The 24,688-nt window shown below is 40.0% G+C and overlaps 3 protein-coding genes across 4 annotated transcripts; 1 reads left to right on the top strand and 2 right to left on the bottom strand.

Moving 5' to 3' along the window:
* Window positions 1-391: 391 nt before the first annotated feature.
* cry4 (cryptochrome circadian regulator 4) lies at window positions 392-15,809 on the bottom strand. The gene is made up of 11 exons (XM_067397054.1): window positions 15,722-15,809; window positions 3,450-3,890; window positions 3,256-3,372; window positions 2,966-3,110; window positions 2,701-2,841; window positions 2,396-2,566; window positions 2,183-2,323; window positions 1,958-2,109; window positions 1,097-1,194; window positions 901-1,011; window positions 392-811 (listed from the first exon to the last, which is right to left on the bottom strand). The coding sequence occupies exons 2-11, from the start codon at window positions 3,860-3,862 to the stop codon at window positions 633-635; spliced, it is 1,668 nt and encodes a 555-aa protein (XP_067253155.1). The 5' UTR covers window positions 3,863-3,890; window positions 15,722-15,809; the 3' UTR covers window positions 392-632.
* On the top strand, window positions 6,268-18,697 carry dennd2db (DENN/MADD domain containing 2Db). 2 transcript variants are annotated; one of them, XM_067397055.1, is made up of 13 exons: window positions 6,268-6,460; window positions 7,160-7,255; window positions 9,429-9,601; window positions 9,677-9,789; window positions 12,437-12,506; window positions 12,595-12,672; window positions 12,748-12,888; window positions 12,965-13,113; window positions 13,230-13,401; window positions 13,496-13,546; window positions 15,842-15,923; window positions 16,003-16,236; window positions 18,537-18,697. In XM_067397055.1, exons 1-13 carry the CDS (start codon window positions 6,403-6,405, stop codon window positions 18,623-18,625), a joined length of 1,506 nt encoding a protein of 501 aa, XP_067253156.1. In that variant the 5' UTR covers window positions 6,268-6,402; the 3' UTR covers window positions 18,626-18,697. The 2 variants fall into 2 exon arrangements, with proteins under 2 accessions (XP_067253156.1, XP_067253157.1); XM_067397056.1 differs by lacking the exons at window positions 15,842-15,923; window positions 16,003-16,236 and having other exon boundaries at window positions 6,285-6,460.
* Window positions 18,698-18,719: 22 nt separating this feature from the next.
* Window positions 18,720-24,179, bottom strand: dram2b (DNA-damage regulated autophagy modulator 2b). The gene is made up of 8 exons (XM_067397057.1): window positions 23,945-24,179; window positions 23,123-23,267; window positions 22,982-23,049; window positions 22,715-22,857; window positions 19,837-20,014; window positions 19,680-19,762; window positions 19,520-19,612; window positions 18,720-19,451 (listed from the first exon to the last, which is right to left on the bottom strand). The coding sequence occupies exons 2-8, from the start codon at window positions 23,251-23,253 to the stop codon at window positions 19,329-19,331; spliced, it is 819 nt and encodes a 272-aa protein (XP_067253158.1). The 5' UTR covers window positions 23,254-23,267; window positions 23,945-24,179; the 3' UTR covers window positions 18,720-19,328.
* Between the last annotated feature and the right edge of the window lie 509 nt (window positions 24,180-24,688).

Here is a 24,688-nt window from a genome sequence, read left to right as displayed (position 1 = left end):
CGGACCTTGCGTCACAAGAGCTGGTCAGTCAAAACCAAAATCTAAAAATTAAGACACATTATTGTAAATGTCGAACATTTAACTCAAGTAGTTTATACGTATTTAGGAGTTTTGGTTGAACATTTGTTTCTACTTACTGGCTTGAATAATTTGTCAAACATTATGTCCACAACAAAAATTTGAAACCAAATTTTAGATGCTAAAATGATTAATATTTATTTTCCAGGTTCAAGTTAAATCCCAAATTTTCAATGTAATTTCTGAATGTATCTGAAAAAAATTGTGAGGAGATTCAACTCATGAATATTTAATTACGTACCAAGCTCATTTCAATATAATTTATTTGATATTTTGCATAGCATGGACATGATATTTATTGAGTGGCAAACAAATGTGCATCAGGAAGACATTCAAGTTTCATAATTTACCTGATTTGGTCAACAAAAACTCTCATGATTCTCTCATGAACAGAGAAACACACAGTGTTCAAACGAGCAACACCCAGTATGTTTGTGTGACGGATCAATAGAGTTCAAGTGGCTCCGGTCAGAATATCACATGATTTTCGAGTTCACACAGACACGTTAAACCAGAAGCAGGTCTGGTATAGGTCCGGTGAGGCTCTTCTAGAGTCACATGACCTCTTCGCTGAGCTGCAGAGTCTCTGATGTCCAGCTGCAGGGGCGGGACTTTTGATCAGTGCTGCCACTAAAACGTTTTGTCTTGCTGCATGGCTCCGCCCCCTCTATAAGCTCCTCCTCCTCCTGGAGCTCACGCTTAAGCCCCGCCTCCATCGGGTCATCTGCTACATCTGCGAGTAGACCAAACCTAGTCAGTATTTGTGACACTCTGCTAAATATCTACTTTTGCGTTTCAAAGTCATACGGGTTTGTGTTTAACCTCGCGTGAGTTCTGCCGTCTTCTGTTGCTCGGTGCGAACCTGACGCATCAAACCCAGGTTCCTCTGACTCGCCTCCATGTGGCACACCATGGGACGAGGATAGTCCTTACCTGCACATACATGGGTCAGAACATTACTAAACCGGTTCAGACAGTTGCAGCGATGGGTTAGTGAGCGTTTAGTGGCTCTGCGTACCGATGATGCAGCCGGCGCTGAGCTGAACGTCTTCAGGCGCTTTCCACGGCTCGTAAATATACTGCGAGGGGAAGTTCTTCAGCACGGGCAGATACTTCCTGCAGATCAAACACAGAATTTCACGAATATTAAACAGTAATGGGTGTGGCAGAACGTATGCAAAACATCATGAATATTAAACAGCGGTTGGTTTCAAGGAGCTAATGCAGAATATCATGAATATTAAACGCCAGTGGGTGTGACAGAGTGGTGGGTGTGATAGAGCAAACGCGGAACATCATGAATATTAAACAGCGGTGGGTTTGATGGAGCGAATGCAGAATATCATGAATATTAAATAGTGCTGGGTGTGGCAGAGCGAATGCAGAACATCATGAATATTAAACAGCGGTGGGTGTGACAGAGTGGTGGGTGTGATAGAGCAAACGCAGAACATCATGAATATTAAACAGCGGTGGGTTTGATGGAGCTGATGTAGAATATCATGAATATTAAATAGTACTGGGTGTGGCAGAGGGAACACAGAACATCATGAATATTAAACGCCAGTGGGTGTGGCAGAGTGAACACAGAACATCATGAATATTAAACAGCGGTGGGTTTGATGGAGCTGATGTAGAATATCATGAATATTAAGTAGTACTGGGTGTGGCAGAGGGAACACAGAACATCATGAATATTAAACGCCAGTGGGTGTGGCAGAGTGAACACAGAACATCATGAATATTAAACAGCGGTGGGTTTGATGGAGCTGATGTAGAATATCATGAATATTAAATAGTACTGGGTGTGGCAGAGCGAACACAGATCATCATGAATATTAAACACCAGTGGGTGTGACAGAGTTGGGTGTGATCATACCTCAGATACTGTCCTTGAGGGTCGGTCCGACGACCGAAACGCACCGGGCAGAAGATCCTAGTGTATTTGTGGAAGAATGCGCTGGCGGACAACCACATCCAGTTACCGGCGTTCAAGCTGTAGTCTGCATCCAACAGGAACTCCTCGAAAACCTGAGAACGGACATGGAGATGCCTGAAATATCTGTATGCATGACTCAAAACACACAAAAAGACCCAAAAGTACCTTCATGCCCTCCTCCCAGCTGATCCACAGGTCTCCGCGGGTCAGGAAACAGGCCACGGCATGACGCGCCAGGTGATGGATCCAGCCCTCCTGACACAGCTGGGTCATGATGGCGTCGATCCAGGGGAAACCCGTCTGGGCCTGAGGAGGAACATTATGTTAATGTTACACACAAAACCGAGAATAAAGACGCTAAATGCATGGTTCTCTTACGGTTCTCCATTTCTCCAGAGACTCCGGATCATGGTACCAGTCGATCTGCAGACAGATCGGGTTTCCCTCCATCTTGGTGAAGTTTGGCGTCCCTGACGCAACGGTGTAGAAGAACTCCCGCCACAGAACCTGGCCCTGAAGAGACACGGGTGGCAGCGAGTGGTTCTTCGACTGCAGATGGAGAACGTCAGTGAGAGAACGTTAGTGAAGAGCCAACAAAGTTCAGACATTTTTATTGAAAACTGGGTAAAAATGCAAAACAGTTCCCAGTATAATAACATAATTAAATGTTGAGGCTCGTTGACCTGTGCGTAGATGCTGCTGAGTCTGTGGTAGAAGGTTCGGACCGAGAGACAGCCCAGACTCAGGTACGGACTGAGAGCCGTGGTGCTGGGCAGCAGAGAGTTTGGCACCGTCCGCGGTTTGGAGAAACTCGCCACCCATCCCTACAGACAGATCACACGTCACCTTCACTCCTAACCTGCGGTTTGAACCGAACCAATCAGATTTGTGCGAATCTGACTGGAATCAAAGATTCAAATCACTGTGATGAATCATGACGGGTCACACCTGACTCTGGAAGTGTTTGTGGAGTCTCTGGAGCGCGTGAGTCTCTCCGCCGGGCCACAGGACCCCCGACTGCACCTCTAGACCCAGATCGGCCAGAGACGGGACCCCATACGCCTGCTCGTGATCCGGAGGGGTCGGACATCTCCTGCGCACACAACAACAGATTCTCCCATCATTCCTCATGCTGAGTATCTCCACTCCCACACACTCTTGGCACTCTGAAGCACCATCTGCTCCCATGAGAGCAGCGTCAGACACAACACGACCCTAAAACACAGAGACGCTCTTACAGGAAGTCATCAGCGCTGACGTCCCGGGCCGGTTTCTCTGGTTCGCCCAAAATGGACAAAACGTGCAGGAACTTCTTGTAGGTGAGCGGAGGAGATCCGCCGTTGGCCTGTATGATCCTGGAGAGAATGAGAAACATGAATTAATGTGCTCACAAACTCGTTCGTTCACATTTGAGCTCGTCGTGCCGACACACCTTTTGACGTTGTACAGAGTGTGCGACACGCATGTGTGCGTCTGGAGTCCGCGCTCTTCCGCCAGCGCTTGTATTTCCCGCTCCATGCGTGCGTAATACGGCTCTACTTCCGTGTCGTAGCTGATCTGCGTGATGTCCCACCGGGTCACGAGGTCACGCAGGACCGCTGGCGTCGGCCCGCGCAGGACGTAGAGCCGCGAGCCGAGCGCCTGCAGACGCCCGTCCAGATCCTCCAGGCTCTGCAGGATGAAGCGCCAGCGTAACGCACCCACGTGCATCGCCCCCTCCAGGAACGCGCGGTCCAGCACATACACGGGGAAGAGCGCAGCGGACGAGGCCAGCGCCCCCAGCAGGCCGGGGTTATCGTGCAGCCGCAGGCCCTTACGGAACAGATGGATGGTGCGGTGACTCATGACGACTGATCTGAACGCTTCAGAGAGTCTGAAACAGAAGCATTCAAACAGACTTCGTTTATAAGCTCTTTACCATCACAATGAGGTCCCAAACATGGTATTACTATAGTAAATCATCATGATAAGGTTGAAAACAGTGTATTACCATGGTAAATGTCAAAAACATGACATTGCCATCATGATACGATCCAAAACATGGTATTACTATGGTAAATGTCAAAAAAACATGGTGTTTCCATCATGATAAGGTCGAAAACAGTGTATTACCATGGTAAATGTCCAAAACATGGGATTTATGAGGGTAAATGTAAAAAACAAAACAAAAAACAATGCGTATCCATCATGATAAGGTCAAAGGCAGGGTATTACCACAGCAAAAGACAAAAAACATGGCATTGCCATCATGATATGGTCCAAAACATGGTATTACTCTGGTAAATGTAAAAAAATCAGGTAATGATCAGGTCGAAAACAGTGTATTACCACAGCAAAAGACAAAAAACATGGCATTACCATCATGATAAGGTCCAAAAACTGGTATTAACATTTTAAATGTCATCAACATGGCATTACTATAATGATATGGTGGAAAACATGATATTATAATAGTAAATGTCAAAAACCATGGTTTTGCCATAATGATAAGGTCCACATCAAGGTATTGCCCAGGTAAATATAAAAATCATGGTATTCCCTGGCATTGCCGTCATGATATTAACATGGTAAATGTAAAAAAAACATGGCATTACTTCTATGGTGGTGTCCAAAATATTGTGTTACCATGGCAAAGGTCCGAAACATTACATTAGCATGGTTCATGTGCAAATGCAGTGCATGAGGAGAAATCTTTACATCTAACGTATATAATTAATTATTTAATATATAGATTATGATCCACTGCATGTAATGAAACAGCTCATCTGGCGCTGAAATTTCACCACGTGACCGAGAGATAAACATGAACACACATACTATATAATAAACACGTTTAGATTAATATACAATAACGTTATAACATAGATCATTACTTAGAATAATGTTTCACATTTAATGTTTCACCGATTTCTTTTTTATTTTATTAAAACGCACTCACCTTCAGATCGCCTCATCTATTAGGACACTTTAATCAATTAAACGTTACAAACACTACCCGTGTGTTTTTCAATATAACTAATTAATATGTATTAGTCGATCATAAAGTGAAAAAAAAACGCATCCGCCGAACCATAACACAATAATACATCATTTATCTGACCTGATCCCGCCTTCCTCCCATCCTATTGGACGTCCACATCCATATGATACTAAAATCGGTCTTCTGATTGGTCATCTTCGTACAGGCTCACAGTCCTCAGCATGTGATTGGATGTGACGACTGTCATTCTAATGTAAAGCAACCGGCGTTCTCCATGTTTACAAAGATGAAATTAAATAAAAGGGTAAAAAAGTATTTTTTTCAAACAGTGAAGCTGAAGTGAATGTTTTGAGGGAGTGAATCGACATCGTGTGGAATCCCGCAGGTGTCGGAGTCTCCAGCGTGTGTTTAGTGTGTATTTAGGTCAAATTATCTAATGTAGGTCAAATCCTGACCATGGTGGACGCATGAGCGCCTTAAAGGGATAGTTCACCAAAAAATGAAAAATCTGTCATTATTTACTAACTCTAATGTTGTTCCAAACCTGTATGAGTTTCTTTCTTCTGTTGAACACAAAAGAAGATATTTTGAAAAACGTTAGACAGTTGATGGTAGCCATTTTACTTCAATACATCCGAAGTCAACTGCTTACCAACATTCTTTAAAACATTTGTGTTCAACAGAAGAAAAAAACTCATACAGATTTGGAACAACATTAGAGTGAGTAAATAATGACATTTCATTTTGGGGTGAACTGGCCCTTTAAGAAACCAGAGGCCCCATGGTAGGCCCCCGATACCATATAATATACGATATATTTTAAATAATGAAGGATATGCCTGTGAAAAAGGTGTTTATAGACAAACCAGCGGACTAAATTCAGAAGACTGAATAAAAATCATTTGTGAAAGATGTTTGTGTATGTGGCCGCTAGATGGAGCCAAACACACATAAGGATGCTGTTGGATAAGAGGCTTTCTGAGGATGGTTTGGATGAACACCGACACGTCTTATCAACTTGTGAAAATTTTTGTTCGGTAACATAAAATACAACAAACTACATATTCTCAAACATCTCAAAACAATAAATAAATAAAAATTCATAAAATAATAAATATAACACGTGTATATAAAATATTTAAATATATAAAATAAGTTAACCTTTAAAGGTTGAATTTGTCAGAAAAAGTCACGTCTCTGTTCTCTAGATTTAACTATAGTTCATTGTAAGTCTGATATAATTATATTCCACAATCATTTGATTCAGTTATTCTAATCATACCGTAGCGTTATTGATGTGGGCGTGGCTAAGCGCGGCGACCCCGCCCCTCATCTGAACACGTGTTTTCTCGCAGCAAGCGGTCTGTGTGCTTCAGTCAGAATCAGTGCGTGTGTGAAGAGAGAGATGAGCAGAGAGAAGTGGAGGACCAGACAACAACAACAACTACACACTCCATCCAACAGTGAGTATAAACACACACACACACACACTATAACACTTTTAAACACTCAAACACATACTATAAATACACAAACATACACTAAAACACACTCTTAAACACACAAACACACACCATAAACACACAAACACACACTAAAACACACAGATAACACACATTAAACATGGTAAACACACAGTTGTTGGTATTTTTCATAGGTGTAGAGGTATCTATACTGATATTTTGTACTGCCTCACAGAAAACTTTTGCCATTTTGATGTTTTTATGAAGACATTGTTTAGTAAGTTTATGTAGCTTTTTGAAGACGGGAACAGATGTGGGTAAATTCTGATTTTATTGCACAGAGGGGACAGTTTGGCCCCATAATGTAATTTAAACATGACACACACACAGTCAGTTGTGCTTGTATGTACTTTCTAAGCTGAAGTGTGTGACGGTGAACTGTCTTCTGTTGTAGAAGTGAGACTTGAAGACTGTGTGTGTCTCGTTTCTGTCTTTATCACACACACACACACACACACACACACACACGCGCGCTTGCTCTGTTCGTTTGACCTCTTGTATCTGGACGATAAGATGAAAATGAAAGCGGTAAATGACTCAGTCCTGAAGTTCCTGAGAATTTTCCAACATGTGGGATGAAGTGATAAACATCTTTGGATCACATTAACTCTGTCTGTGTGTGTGTGTGTGTGTGTGTAGCTGATATCCTGGCGTGTGGATCAGACATGAATCATGGAGCCATGAAGAAGATCAGCTCCATGTTCTCGTCGCTTCAGGAGAAACTCCACAGAACCAGTGAGTCTGACACTTGAGTATTTTTTTACCGGCTATGAACCCAGTAACAGTAACTTGGGTAAAGTTGGTTTTATAGTCGCACATTCAGACATCCGTATTCAATAGCTTGTTAATCACACTACATTGGAGATTCAGTGGACATTCACAAGTAAATATGCCATTAAAACAATACTTGCCTATTTTGATCGACTGTGAAAAATGTTGTAAGTTGACAATCGTCAATATCACGTCGCTGCTTAAAATTCGCAAACATTAATTTAATGCACATTTATTGGAAAGCCTGAATTTATCAGAAGTCCGAATGTGCGAATATAAAACCAACTTTACCCAAGTGTAACAGTAGTTTTCAGGTGGAGATGCTGAATAAAGTAATCAAATGTAAAATCATTCAACAGTGATTTAGTCACGATCAGTGAGTCATTTGCTGTTTGATTAACATTAAAGCAGCAGCAGCAGGATTATTAGGCTGCTGTCACTTTAAGAGCTGCGCGGATCCAGTACGCTGATACTGGACATCTTTCTCTACCGTTTACTTTCAGTCAAGACATAACCGACTGTGTTTACCATGAGACGGGCATTTTGACATATTTTTTAGTGAATTTGTCTGTTCAAGCGTATGAAGACGTGAAACCAGCTTAGTTACGCATTCGGGTAACGAATCGAGTTCCCATTCATGTCAATTACCAAGGCTTGACGATGTCCCGAGCGTCGTTTGCGTTCATTTTTATGACATTGCATTGTTAGAATTCATAAAAATGTTACCGGCCGACTAGCGATTGTTTCATAAACTTGCAGGATTTTACTCGCGCTTAATTTTAGGCCTTGATAATATATATATAATGTGTAACAACAACAGAAAGATTGAAGTGTTTCATTAATAATTCTTTTAATATTTTATATACACTTAACCCTATATTTTATTCATGTATTACTTAGTTTAAACATATTAATTTATTTAAAATATTAAATATTGTTGAATAAGCATGTATTCCTGAATTATTTTAAATGTTTTATGTATTAAAATACTAATAAATATAATCCATATGCAATATATAAATATTTATATATAACTAATTTTTATTGTTTGTTATATTTGTGGTGTTATATTATGTATCATGTTTATTCATAATTCAAAAAATATAAAAATATATACAAAAAATAAATATTTAAGGAAAAAATATATATAAATAAATAAATATGTATATAATATATATATATATATATATATATATATATATATATAACAAAAATGTTTACAAATATTTATTTAGAAAATTTAATAAATATGTATTCATTAATAAGAAATATATTTTCTTAAATATTCACATTTTTATAATTATTTAAATATTAGTAACATAATACATATTTATTCAAAATCATTGTCTTATGTGTGTATATATGCACTATTTATAAATAATATAAATATATGTTACAAAACATGTTTCATATGTATATATTTCATGATCAAGATAAACATAATTATATATAAATACAAATATAAATATTATTTTTTGTTGAATATTTGAAACATTAATGAATATATATAAAAAATTATAGTATAATTATAATTATTACAGATTATAATATAATATATATATATATATATGTATTAGTATAGTTATAAATATATATAATGTATGTAAATTTCAGGTTATTACAAAAATGTTTAAAAATATTACATTTATTCATAAAAACGTGTGAGTGTATATATATATATATATGTATAAGAAATATATTTTCTTAAATATTCCTATTTTTATAATTATTTCAATATTAGTAAGCATAATACATATCTTTATTCATAAAATCATTTGACCGGAGCAGGTTTTGTCTGATCTCTGATGGTGAAGATCTGAACATGATCTTCATTCAGACGTGTTCCTCTGAAGCGTGACGTGAATCAGCTGCTTATCGACTCAATCTGACACAATGATCTGAAACTGAGTGTTTCATGAGAAAGAAGACTTGATTTCCTCGAGGTGGACTTTATTTGGTGAGCTTGAGCTGGAGTCTCTGGTGTTTGTTGTTTGGCTGATCTGAGAGGCTCTCTGGCGTTTCCTCTGAGGTTTGGAGCACAAAGAGCGTCTGTGAGCGTCGCACCTCCTCATTGTTCCAGCTGTGGTTTCTCAGGTCTGTTGGTAAATGTCATGTGATGCGTGTTGTGCCGCTGCAGAGCGGAGCGCCTCTGACCCCGGAGCGCTGCAGACGCCGGCCGCGACGCCTCCGCTCAGACGAGAGCGCAGTCACATGGGCCAGCTGTTCTTCGAGTACCTGCTGGTGGTGAGTCTGAGGAAGAGGAGGAACGAGGACGGATACGAGCCCCACATCACGTACCAGTTCCCCAAGGTCAGAGCAAACACACACACACACACACACACACACTCTCTCTCAAACTTACTCAAATAGTGTGTTTGTGTGTAGCGTGAGGTGATGGGGCGACTGCAGCGAGAGGAAGAGGAGAAGTGCATGAAGGCCGCTCATCTCTTCTGCTTTCCAGAGGGAATCAACTGGGCGCCTCTGACCGAGTACAGCAGGTACACACACTAAACACACACACACACACCTAAACACATCCTGTTTCACACTTTCACCTCGTCTCTAACCACATGTGCATCTTCAAACTTTTGCACACTGATGCTGATGGAAAAACACAAACGTTTGCAGGATGTGCGCGCGCGCGTGTGTGTGTGTGTGTGTGTGTGCGCATCACTCCCTCTGTTTTTCAAGTGAATTTTCTCTTTGAATCTTTCTCTGATTTCTTTGAACTCTTATCTGAATCCGTCTCTGGATGATTTCTTGATGCAGTATTCTCTGAATGAATCAATATCTGAATTATTCTCCAACTGATTATTTTAATGACTCTCTGTTTGAATCTGAATCATTTGCTGAATCATTCTCCAAAAGGTTTTTCTGAATCAGTTTCTGAACCATTCTTTGTCTCAATCTTTAAATCAGTCTCTGAATGATTCTGCATGTTTGGGCTTGTTGGACTTGCAACAATCGGTCTGTGCAGCGCCACTTATAACAAACCTATTGACACTCTGAATCACTTTCTGTCTGAATCATTCACTGAATCAATATCCTGATTGTTCTTCAGAATCATTCTCCAAAAGATTTTCTGAATGAATCTATCATCAATCTATGATTGATTCATAAAATGGTTCCCTGAATGACCCTCTGAATAAGTCTTTGACCAAATCTTTAAACCAGATGAATCTCATTCTGATAAATTCTTTGAATTATTCTGTTTGAATCTTTTAATCATCATTGTCTGAACTATTATCAATCAAATGATCCATCAAGAATCAAATATCTCTTTGAATGACTCTCTGAATGATTCTCCAAATGACTCTCTGAATGACTCTCTGAATTATTCTATGAATCACTCTCTAAATTATTAGTCTTGTTCGAGATGCATCGGTGTTGTGCAGACCGATCAGCAGTACTGTGAGAGCGACTGGAGAACAAACGACTCCTTATGCTTTTGAATCGCTCTCGCTATACTTTGATGTCATAAGCCGATCAGTCTGTGCAGCGCCGATGCATCTTGAACAAGCCTATTCATTGAATGACTCTCCGAATGACTCTTCGAATGATTCTCTGAGTGGCTCTGTGAATGACTCTCTGAATGATTCACCGAATGACTCTGAATGACTCTCTGGATGACTCTCTGAATGATTCACAGAATGTCTCTCTAAATGATTCTCTGAGTGACTCTCTGAATGACTCTCCAAATGACTCTCTGAATGATTCTCGGAGTGATTCTGTGAATGACTCTCTGAATGATTCACCGAATGACTCTGAATGGCTCTCTTAATGATCCACCGAATGACTCTCTGAATGACTGTCCGAATGACTCTCTGTATGACTCTCCGAATGACTCTAAAGCCGGGCACACATTTAACAAATAGCTAAAACATTCTAAGACTGTGCTCAACATACAGCGATTGTTTCCTGCGACTGAAGCAGATTTATATACTCACACATGGAATTTGAACACAGACTGTAATCGCAGACTGAACACAACTGGCTCTGACTGGACGCGTTTGAGCGCAATCAGTCATAAGTATCAATTTACATTCATAATTGGCCTTACAATCGTTAAGTGTGTGCACGGCTTAAATGACCCTCCGAATGACTCTCTGAATGATTCACAGAATGACTCTCTGAATGACTCTCTGAATGATTCACAGAATGACTCTGAATGACTCTCTGAATGACTCTCTGAATGACTCTCTGAATGACTCTCCGAATGACTCTCCGAATGACTCTCTGAATGACTCTCCGAATGACTCCTTGAATGACTCTCCGAATGACTCTCTGAATGACTCTACGAATGATTCTCTGAATGACTCTCCGAATGACTCTCTGAATGACTCTCTGAATGACTCTCCGAATGACTCTCTGAATGACTCTCTGAATGACTCTAAATGACTCTCCGAATGACTCTCTGAACGAATCTCTGAATGACTCTGAATGAATCTCCGAATGACTCTCTGAATGACTCTAAATGACTCTCCGAATGACTCTCTGAATGACTCTCCGAATGACTCTCTGAATGACTCTCCGAATGACTCTCTGAATGAATCTCCGAATGACTCTCTGAATGACTCTCTGAATGACTCTCTGAATGACTCTCCGAATGACTCTCTGAATGACTCTCTGAATGACTCTCCGAATGACTCTCTGAATGACTCTCCGAATGACTCTCTGAATGACTCTCCGAATGACTCTCTGAATGACTCTCTGAATGACTCTCCGAATGACTCTCTGAACGAATCTCTGAATGACTCTCCGAATGACTCTCTGAATGACTCTCTGAATGACTCTGAATGAATCTCCGAATGACTCTAAATGACTCTCCGAATGACTCTCTGAACGAATCTCTGAATGACTCTCCGAATGACTCTCCGAATGACTCTCTGAATGAATCTCCGAATGACTCTCTGAATGACTCTCTGAATGACTCTCCGAATGACTCTGAATGACTCTAAATGACTCTCCGAACGAATCTCTGAATGACTCTCCGAATGACTCTCCGAATGACTCTCTGAATGACTCTCTGAATGACTCTCTTGCACTGTGACAGTGTTTTTCCATGTTTGAAGCACTGTTGAAGCTCCTGTGAGATGTTGAGCGTCTGGAGTGAAGTTGATTGTGATGATGTCTGATTCTCCGCAGCGAGACGTTCTCGTTCGTTCTGACCGAGGTGGACGGCAGCAGGAGGAACGGCTACTGCAGGAGGCTGCTGGTAATCATCATTTCATACGTCTAATATCAATATTCCATCATCATGTTATTTTGGTGATGATTGAGGAGTGACACCTGTGTCCCGTCAGCCGGGCGGCAGTGGCGCACGTGTTCCCGAAGCGTACTGCATCATCAGCCGCGTGGCGTGTTTCGGACTCTTCTCAAAGGTGAAGAAACACATTCCTCAGGCCTTGAGAAATGTTCAAACAGATCAATAGTTCATGAGGAGTTTGTTTGTGCAGATCTTCGACGAGGTGGAGAAGCGCAGGCAGATCTCCAAAGCCATGATCTATCCGTTCATGCAGAGCCTGCGGGAGGCGCCGCTGCCAGCGCCGGGAAACACCGTGAAGATCAGCAGCTTCATCCCGGAGGCGGGAACAGAGGTACGCATCACATCACCGCGGAAGCTCTGATCACGCGCAGTGCTGCGGTTTACATAACGGCTCCGTCTGATCTCAGATCATCAGTCTGACGCGGCCCGCCGACTCCTGGCTGGAACACGTGGATTTCCGGTCGCTCTTCCGCTGCCTGACGGATGAGGAGGTGCTGCTGGTGTTCGCCGCCGCTGTGATGGAGCGACGAATCATCTTCATCTCAGAGGAGCTCAGGTGACCGTCACAGCCAATCAGAGTTCAGCGGCTCAGATTTATTGCTTTATAGGGTGCATTAGTGCACTTTTTCAGTGGAGTTGATTCTGGAAGTGTGTGTGTGTGTGTGTGTTCAGCACTCTCTCTCAGGTTCTTCACGCTGTAGCTGCTCTCCTGTATCCGTTCGTGTGGCAGCACACCTTCATATCGATCGTTCCTACCGTTCTGATCGACGTGTGTGCAGCACCGACGCCGTACCTGCTGGGAGTCCAGAAGAACATGCTGGAGCTGCTGACGGACCACAGCGACGTCAGTCTGAATCTGATTAATATTACGGATCGATGTGTATTTATGGAACACGAGTCTTTAATCATGTTGATGGTTCTCGGCTTGTGTTTCTCAGGTGATGATTGTTGATCTGTCGGCTGGAGCAGAAACTAGATTCATCACAAGAGTGAGTCACACACACCGTCTCTCTCTGATTTAATTTATTCTAATGAAGTTTCACATGAGTCTCATTACTGCTGAGACGCTGTTTGTTCGTTGTTCCATCCACCCACACTCTAGCAACCAATCAAAACACCTAAATAACTGCATAGCAACACTTTGGAAACCAGCCAGTACAGCATAGCAAACATTTCAGAAACCACCAAAACCACACCAGCAACCACACTGCAAAATTTAATAAACCCCTCCTTTCTAAAAACGCTTTTACAGCTACTCAGCAGTGCCTTAGCAACCACCCAGAGCTCCCTAGCAACTGCTTAGCAATGTGTTAAAAGCACTGTAGCAACTGTATAACACATCATCTGAATAACTGACTAGCAATGCCCTAGCAACCATGATAGCAGTGCACTAACAACCACTCACAGCAACTTAATACCCACATCGCGGCAGCAACCGACAACACCCTAGCAACTACACAGCATTGCAATAACAACATTCGAACACATAAGCACCCATATAGCAACACCCTGGAAACCATCCAGGTAACCACCCAGGACACCCTAGCAACCACATAGCAACGTGTGAAAAACACAGCAACTGTACAACAACTCTATCCACTGTATAGCAACACCTTAGCAACTGTGATAGCAGTAAGCTTACAAACACTCACAAGAACATGGTCATGCCATGGCAACAAGCCAGAACAGCCTAGCAGCCACATAGCAACATGTTAAAAACACTCTAGCAACTCTAGAACAAATTATCTGCTGTATAGCAACACCCTAGCAACCATGATAACAGTACACTAACAACTGCTCACAACAACTTATTGGCCATGCCATGGCAACAAGCCAGAACATCCTAGCAACAACAAAGCAACATGTTAAAAACACTCTAGCAACTGTAGAATACATTATCCACTGTATAGCAACACCCTAGCAACCATGATAACAGTACACTAACAACTGCTCACAACAACTTATTGGCCATGCCATGGCAACAAGCCAGAACATCCTAGCAACAACAAAGCAACATGTTAAAAACTCTCTAATAACTGTAGAATACATTATCCACTGTATAGCAACACTCTAGCAACCATGATAACAGTACACTAACAACCGCTCACAACAACTTATTGGCCATGCCATGGCAACAAGCCAGAACACCCTAGCAACCACATAGCAATGTGTTAAAAACACTCTAGCAACTGTAGAATACATTATCCACTGTATAGCAACACCCTAGCAACCATGATAACAGTACACTAACAACTGCTCACAACAACTTATTGGCCATGCCATGGCAACAAGCCAGAACATCCTAGCTACAACAAAGCAACATGTTAAAAACTCTCTAATAACTGTAGAATACATTATCCACTGTATAGCAACACCCTAGCAACCATGATAACAGTACACTAACAACCGCTCACAACAACTTATTGGCCATGCCATGGCAACAAGCCAGAACATCCTAGCAACAACAAAGCAACATGTTAAAAACTCTCTAGTAACTGTAGAATACATTATCCACTGTATAGCAACACCCTAGCAACCATGATAACAGTACACTAACAACCGCTCACAACAACTTATTGGCCATGCCATGGCAACAAGCCAGAACATCCTAGCAACAACATAGTAATGTGTTAAAAACACTCTAGCAACTGTAGAATACATTATCCACTGTATAGCAACACCCTAGCAACCATGATAACAGTACACTAACAACTGCTCACAACAACTTATTGGCCATGCCATGGCAACAAGCCAGAACAGCCTAGCAACCACATAGCAATGTGTTAAAAACACTCTAGTAACTGTAGAATACATTATCCACTGTATAGCAACACCCTAGCAACCATGATAACAGTACACTAACAACTGCTCACAACAACTTATTGGCCATGCCATGGCAACAAGCCAGAACAGCCTAGCAACCACATAGCAATGTGTTAAAAACACTCTAGTAACTGTAGAATACATTATCCACTGTATAGCAATGCCCTAGCAACCATGATGGGTCTAAAAATGTTATTAATCTCCTAGGTCTGATTATTGTGAGTGGTTATTATGACTGTTGATGTTGTTCATGTTGTTATTTTATATCTGGAAGTACTGTAATACTGTTTTGGTTAACACTTTGATCCATTTCTATGGTTTTGAAAGTGCTTTATAAATACCTTGGGGTTTGAGATGATAGCAGTACACTAACAACCACAAGAACAATTTAATGGCCAAGCCAGAGCACCTAGCGACCGCATAGCGCCAGCCTACAGACAGTAAGGAGTGTGTGATTTCAGATCGGCGATGAGGAGTCACTCCTGCCGGCTAAACTGAGAGAGGGGCTGTTGATGGGACTGTCCGCGCGCACACGCCATGCCAGTGAGTTCAGTCTTACAGTAACCACCACCGCTTCCCATAAGAGTCCCGCTCAACTTCCTGTTGTTGTGTGTCCTGGCAGCTACAGACGAGCTGAACCGGCTGGTGTCAGAGACCTTCCTGTCCGTCTTCATCAAGAGTGTTGGCCATTTCTCAGAACACGTCAAGCGCTGCGGGAACGGCCGCCAGTTCCAGAAGAAGACCTTCCTGAAGGCTGTGGAGCACAAATCGCACCTGAACTTCGTCAAACTCTTCATCCAGACACAGATGTTTGATCTCTTCATACAGGAAGAGGAAATGCAACCCAATCCTAATGGTACTAAAACACATTACTCTACTCAAGGAACCTCAAACTAATGGTTCCAGAAGACATTTTACAGTCTGACGTCACTGAAGAACCTTTTGAAGTTCCACTGAGTTCTTCTGTACACTTGAAATAAGAGGATCCTCCAAGGTTCTTCTACCAAAAGTACTCCATATGATCCTTTATTAACCCTCTGATGCATCTTTTTGCTTCAAAACAATAATGCAGAATCATTCCCAATGTAGTTTTGGTTTGCCCACTTTTTCAGCGGCGCTGGTTTCAGAAGTATTTTCTCCATTCGTTTCTCTCATAGGGATTTAATGAAGTCTTGGTTAAAGCATTATAAGCCATGAACCGAACCAAACTGCTATGAGGAGAACTTGGATTTGAAGCCAAAAAGTTTTTGAAAATCGGACAAAAATACAAGAACGGCTTTAGTGAAGAAAAGAACTACAATCCCATGATGCATTGCGAACAGCATAATCAAATAAAAACATAGAGAAATATAAAAATACTAATTTAAAAATGTTTATTATATATAAAAACAATATATTAGGAATATTATGTTCAAATATTTTGAGTGTAGGGAGATTGATTCATGGGAGTGGGCGGAGCTAACGATATCTTTTAGCATGCTTTGCTTGTTTCTACTCTCTGATTGGTCATTTTCTGCATGGCATCATGGGTAATGTAGTTTCCCCTGCAAATTAAAGGGATAGTTCACCCAATAATGAAAATTATTCCAAGCTTTACTCACCCTCAATCCATCCTAGGTGGATCATAATGGTTGTAAATGGCTGCCCAGATTTAAGACAAAAAAAATGCATCCATCCTTAAAAGAAATCCAGGGGGTTAATAAAGGCCTTCTGAAGTGAATCGATGCATTTGTGTAAGACAAATATCCTTATTTAAAACTTTATAAAGTAAAATAATGAGCTTCCGGCGCGACAGCCATAAGCATCCGACGTACATCGAAAAAGCATTAACTTCCGCAACATGGGACACACTACATAGTACAGTGCTACACTATGTCCTATGCTAGAACTACAATCCCATGATGCTTTGTGAACAGCATAATCAGATTAAAAACCATAGAGAAATATAAAACTGCTAATTTAAAAATGTTTATTATATAGAATAACAATATATTAAGCATTTATATTCAAACATTGAAGTATTTTGCTTGTTTCAACTCTCTGATTGGTGGAATTTTCTGCACGGCATCATGGGTAATGTAGTTTACCCCACAAATTAAAGGGATAGTTCACCCAAAAATGAAAATTATTCCAAGCTTTACTTACCCTCAAGCCATCCTAGATGTATATGACTCTATTCTTTCAGATGAACACAATCAGAGATATATTTAAAAATATCCTCAGTCCTCCAAGGTTTATAATGGTTGTGAATGGATGGCCACATTTTGCATCCATCCATTAAAAAAAATGAACTCCAGGGGGTTAATAAAGGCCTTCTGAAGCGAATCGGTGCATTTGTGTAAGACAAATATCCTTATTTAATACTTTATAAAGTAAAATAAATAATGTGCGTCAGGTGCGATAGCTATACGCATTCAACGTACTTCCGCAATTTAGTACAGTACTACACTGTCCTATGCTAGAACTACAATCCCATGATGCATTGTGAACAACATAATCTGATTAAAAACCATAGAGATAAAAAACTCATTTAAAAAATGTTTTTTATATATAAAAATCAATATATTAGGCATTTATATTCAAATATTGAAGTATTTTGAGAGAGTTGAGAGATTGACTCATGAGTGGGCGGAGCTAACAAGACCTTTTAGCATGTTTTTCTTGTTTCGACTCTCTGATTGGTGGAATTTTCTGCACAGCATCATGGGTAATGTAGTTTCCCCCCGCAAATCAAGTTAAACATGAATATTGCGGGCTGACGGCTTCAACAACAGCAAATACCATCTTGTCGCTCACAGTAGGTTTTATAAGTTATCGTTAAAATGAAAGAAAATGGAGTTTTTTCTTGTAGAACCTGTCTTTTGCTCTCTATTTCTCTGGAAAGAAACAATCATGACATCCGTTTGGAACGTTCTTTTTAATGTTATTTTTATAAATGTTCTGGAAACCAAATATATAAAATTCACAATAAAACCTAAACAGGACAGACATGTAGAAATATAGTGGACATCTTCATTCTTCAGAGGGTTAAACCAAAATTTGGGTTCTGTTTAGTTCCAGAAAGGTTATTCTGTTGTTAAAAACCAAAGAGCCCAAAACAAGAACTGTTTTAACCTTTGCAACACAAGAAGCTTCATTGTTCTCGTTCTTCTGTAGGGTTCTTTCATCGGAAGGTGTCGGAGTATCACGAGAGGAGGAAGAAGGAGAAGACGAAGGCCGGATGGGTGCGAGGTGTGGTGGTGTAAGCGCTTCAGGGTGTTTGTGTTCATTCACGGTTACGCTTTTATCAGACAATCAGTGGTGAATATTTAATGCTGTTTATTTGTGTTGTTTTAATGTAATAAAATATAAAGTGAAGTGATACAGAGGCTGAGTGAATCTCGTATTTCACCTCATTAAAAGAACAAAAATAGGAAACTATATTGTAGTATTATACAAATCGAAGCCTGTTTTAGGTAGTATTTTGCATTGTGACATTATTTTCATGACAATTAAACATTTAAACTGTAATATGTCTGACTGTTTTTTTATAACTCTCATTAGTTAAGCTTATTTTAATTTCATTAAATAATGTTATTTTATGCATTTGTTGTGTGAAATATGAGTCAGAAATGTTTTTGCCTAAAATTCATCCACTAATACCAGTTTTAATGAGAATATTATGCAGGTTTACAGTGGTATAAAAATGAATGCAATGGATATTTCTGGAACAAAAATATAAAACATGTTTGTAGTATCCACCAACAAACTCACAGCAGAAAAACAAGCATTAAAACCACTGAAGCGAACACAAAATTTAGAGCATCATTTCAGACGGTTGTGTAAATGTTGTACAAACGTTGTGTAAATGTTAGTATGAAGTTTCTACACGGTCGGTCCTGTGTTTCTGCCTTTAACCCTGAGTGTCGCTGCCCTCTGCTGGAGCGTCAGAGTCCCTCTGTCCAGTGATCAGATGCTCCCGGCGAGCAGCGGCGACGTCTCTGTCGGCCCGCGAGGAGGAACGGGCCGGTGATGATGCGACTCGTACAGGTGGTTGCTCTGAATTTGCGCCTGGGCACGCAGATTGATCTTCTGCGGAGAGATAAAAACATCTGAGCCGCGTTCAACAGGTTTATATCGTCCGACGTGAGATGCCTTACCTTGAAGTCTCGTATGTAGGTGAGGAAGAAGCTGATGAAGGACAGGGCGAGAGACCACTCGGAAATGGTGCTGATGATGTGCGGCGTGTAACCCTGAAAAACATCGGGGTCAGAATCGCGCACCACACACGTAAACAATGCGGCGGAAAGTTTCACTCACGGGTTCTCCGGGCGTCCAGTGGAGCTTCTTGTTGACTTCGACTCCAGGAAGAGTGCTGTACATGATCACCGACGACACGAACACTGAGCGAATCAAGGAACCGAACACATTCAACACTAAACGCTACGTTTCCCAGCATGCAGCGGGTGAAGGATACTGCTGATGATGCTCGACAGCGTCCAGATGCCGACGCTCAGTCGCGTCCAGAACATGGTTTTGCTGTGGACGTGCGGCTGCATGAGGTACGACAGCAGCGCCTGGACGAAGATGTAGAGCGCGCCGACGCCGAACGTCAGCACGGCGCCCACCAGGTGCATCGAGAACAGAGTGGTTTTCTGGGAAAGACATGTCACACACTGTTTGGTAGGAAAATAAGTGCGATAAACATTTTAATTTGAATGAGCGACGGTTAATGCTTCTGTTCAGACTGACACGAACATTCAAATGTCGTCAACGTGACAGATTGACTGCTAATTAAACCAATAAGATTCGTGCATTTGGACGATTTTCTAAGTGATGGCAAACAGAAGAGAAAAAAACAATCATAAAATCAGAACACAAGAATCACATTCAAAAATCAAACCAAATTTTAATGCCGAACATGTCATTTTGTGATTGAAGCTCTTTCTCTGTTGTATTTGACGTTGCACGATAAACACTGTAGCGAATAAAAAAATAGCTGTTTGAAAACATGGAAATACTGTTTTTCACGTTTTTTTTTTTTTTTTTTGATGTATTGGTCTGAACACACAAATTGAATGCCAAAAATCAGTCTGAATTTTAATGCCGAACAGTTGAATATTTGGTGCGAAAATTCTGTATTTTGTTTTGTCTGATAAACACCATAGCAAATAGAATACATTTTAATGGCTGTTTGAAAATACTGTTTTCGCCGTATTTTTATGTATTTGTCTGAACAGGCAACTCGATTGCGAAAAATCTGACCGAATTTTCATGCCGAACAGTTGAATATTTGGTGCGAAAATTCAGCGCGAGAAACATTTTAATTTGAATGAACGACACAAACGTTCAAACGTCGTCACTGCAACAGACGGAGTACCAGTTAAACTGGCTAACCAATAAGATTCATGCATTTGGACTATTTTGCTTAGCAACAGCGAAAAGAAGAGAAAACAAACAAGCGTAAAATCAGAACAGAAGAATCATGGTTTTGTTTGATAAACACCATAACGAATAAAAAGAAATAATCTGAATGGGTGTTTGAAAACATGTAAATACTGTTTTACGCCATTTTTATGTATTTGTCTGAACAAACAAATTGAATGCCAAAAATCAGAACGAATTTTAATGCCGAACAGTTGAATATTTGGTGTGAAAATTCAGTATTTGGTGATGTTTGATAAACAGCATATTGAATAATTGGTTTTTTTTAATGTTGTTTGAAAAAAAAAAACATATATCAAAACGTAATGAAAATATAAATACTGTTTTTCACCAATTTTTATGTATTTGTCTGAACAGGCAATTCGATGGCGAAAAATTCAACCGAATTTTCATGCTGAACAGTTGAATATTTTTGGTGCGAAAATTCAGCGCAATTTAAATTGAATGAACATTCAAATGTTGATTGAGTGCCAATTAAACTGGCCAACCAATAAGATTCATGCATTTGGACTATTTTGCTAAGCGACAGTGAAAAGAAAAAAAAAAAAAACTGAAGCATAAAATCAGACCAGAAGAATCGTGGTTTTGTTTGATAAACACCATAGCAAATAAAAAAAATCGGAATGGGTGTTTGAAAACATGTAAATGCTGTTTTACGCCATTTTCGAACACGCAATTTGAATGCGAAAAATCAGATCGAATTTTCATGCCGAAAAGTTCAATATTTGGTGCGAAAATTCAGTATTTGGTTTTGTTTGATAAACACCATATCGAATAAAATAAAAGTTTAACGGCTTGAAAAAAACGTATCAAAAATGTAATGAAAATATAAATACTGTTTTTCGCAATTTTTTTATGTATTTGTCTGAACAAGCAATTCGATTGCGAAAAATCAGACCGAATTTTAATGCTGAACAGTTGAATATTTTTGGTGTGAAAATTCAGTTTTTGGTGATGTTTGATAAACAGCATAGTGAATAAAACAATTTAACGAATGTTTGAAAAAAACGTAATGAAAATGTAAATACTGTTTTTCACCAATTTTTATGTATTTGTCTGAACAGGCAATTCGATGGCGAAAAATCCAACCGAATTTTCATGCTGGACAGTTGCATATTTTTGGTGCGAAAATTCAGCGCAAGAAACATTTTAATTTGAATAAACATTCAAATGTTGATTGAGTGCCAATTAAACTGGCCAACCAATAAGGTTTATGCATTTGGACTATTTTGCTAAACGACAGCGAAAAGAAGAAAAAAAAAAACTGAAGCGTAAAATCAGAACAGAAGAATCGTGGTTTTGTTTGATAAACAACATAGCGAATAAAAAAAAAATCGGAATGGGTGTTTGAAAACATGTAAATACTGTTTTACACCATTTTTGAACACGCAATTCGAATGCGAAAAATCAGATCGAATTTTCATGCCGAACAGTTAAATATTTGGTGCGAAAATTCGGTATTTGGTTTTGTTTGATAAACACCATAGCGAATAAAATAAAGTTTAACGGCTGTTTAAAAACGTAACAAAAACGTAGCGAAAATGTAAATACAATTTTTTGCGTTTTTTTTATGTATTGGTCTGAGCACAATTCGAATGCGATAAACCAAACCGAATTTTCAAGCCGAACATTTTGTGTTGTGAACAGGTTTGGTACGAAAATTCAGTGCGATAAAAAATTTAATTTAAATGAACAACTGTTGTGACAATGCGTGCGCATGTTGTTGACGTGACAGATTGCGAAGAAAACCAAAAAGATTTGAGCTTTTTTTCTTTAGAGGAAGAATATGAAAGCGACTCTTTCATCACAGCATTAACATTCACGCATTGTTCTGAACAGAAAAAACGCATTCAGACCGAATTTTCATGCCGAACATTCGTGTTGGTCTGAACAGCATAACACGTACGTACCTGGAAGTTTGCGACGACGCACATGCCGAGCGAGCTGCCGCAGCCCAGGACGAATCCCAGCAGATTGAGGCGGTTCAGACGAGTGTCGTCACTGTCCACGAGCGCCTGAAGCTGCTTATAGCGCACGTACATCGTAGCGACACCTGCAGGAGAACACGCAACATTACATCACTGAAACCCTGCGTCTGTACAGTTTGTGTCAGCCATCTCGCTTAAAAGTCATCACACTTAATTAGGGTCAGTGTGAGGTCATAGGGGTTTCAGTACCTAAGAACGCCGACACATTGAGCATGAGTCCAAACACACATCTCTCCGGCGCGACGGTCCCGGTGTCACTGCAAGCACAACACAAAACACATTCAGAGGTCAAAGGTCACATGGTCATGATAAAGCGTCTCTTCTGCTCACCTGATGTAGGGCACCAGCGGGTCCACATGTCTCAGTATGACGGCCGTGACGTAAGCGAAGATGAAGGTGGCGGCGGTCCAGATGACCAGTGCCACGGGCAGAATGCACAAGCCCTCCTGAAACCACCACATGTCCGACCGCGCTCCTGCAACACACGCCTCGTATTATTAGAGCAAGCCGGTTCCTCTTCTCGCTTCAGCAGACAGCATCATGGGTATTCTGGGTGAGTTTCTGCTTTTCACTTCTCCTGCGAGAGCACACGGCCGTCCTGTGACGGTCTCAATCTTTACCACATAAAAATGTTAAATAAAACACTAAAACTTGAGGAGAAAGATCAAATTAAAGAAATTTAAGTAGGTTGTGGATTTTTGGACATACAGCATGATAATATACAGCTTATATGCATATGTAAACTCATTTTAGAGACTCCATTGTTTTTAAAATGAAAAACTTTTTTCTAAAATTCGCTGACATTTGATCATGGCAACCCCGTATGGAATATGAATATGGTAATCAATCAGTACCATGGTATTTGCATCCTAAGGATATTTCATTTTTAAGGATGCTAAAATTCTACAAGTTTTTCTTTTCTCTTTTCTTTTCTTATTTTGTGAGAGTTTTTAATCAACCAAAACGTCTAATTCATTCACATTTAAAGCAAATGTTTCGCAACAGATTTCTTTGGTTTCACTTTCTGTTACAGATAAAATAGTGACGTTTACTGTATGACTGCTAATTTCTAAATTAAATCCGTGTGAAGTAAAAGAAAATCAGATTAAAATGTCATAATTATGATTTTGAATCAGTGAGGAACAGCTTTACCTGTCAATCAAACAGATGATCATCCCTCAGTCTGAACAAACACATTTTAAATCCTCTCTGAAAGACTTTATATCTTGTTAATGGTTATATTTCATTCGTTAATGTTTCTAAATCATCATTATTCGTTTAATGCTCAGAATTCAGTTTATTTCACTCCTGTTTTCCTTCCGTTCTCGCCGCGTATTTCCGATCAAACTCACGGGACCCGCACGGAGAACCCGGATGTGGAGCGTTTCGGTGGGGCGCCAGCGCGGGAAAAATCCTCCTCAGCACAATAATATTGCGATTTTGACCAAATATTCTGTACACAATTTGAGATTTAAAAAATACATTTATTTTTCTGTATATATTATAAAATATACAAAAGGAAAACACAGAGACGTATTTTACATAAGTTATTTATGTAAGCCTATTTCAGACACATAAGACAAGCTTTTGGCAATCATGACATGAAAAATAAAAATTAGTAAATCAAAATTATGAGATAAGGTCGAGATTATGACTTTCTATGTCATCAATTCCACTTTTAATGTCATAATTAGGACTTTTTAATGTCAGTAATGGCTTTTTAAATGTGACCCTGGACCACAAAACCAGTCATAAGGGTAAATATTTTGAAATTGAGATTTATAAGCTTTATTATTAATGTATGGTTTGTTAAGATAGTACAATATTTGGCCAAGATACAACTATATGAAAATCAATATGAGGGTGCAAAAAAAAAAAAAAAAAAAAAAAATCGAA

Source organism: Chanodichthys erythropterus, chromosome 10, assembly GCF_024489055.1.
Source record: "Chanodichthys erythropterus isolate Z2021 chromosome 10, ASM2448905v1, whole genome shotgun sequence".
NCBI lineage: Eukaryota > Metazoa > Chordata > Actinopteri > Cypriniformes > Xenocyprididae > Chanodichthys > Chanodichthys erythropterus.
The sequence above is the reverse complement of the archived record's forward strand: the minus strand, read 5'-3'. Positions and strand labels throughout refer to the sequence as shown.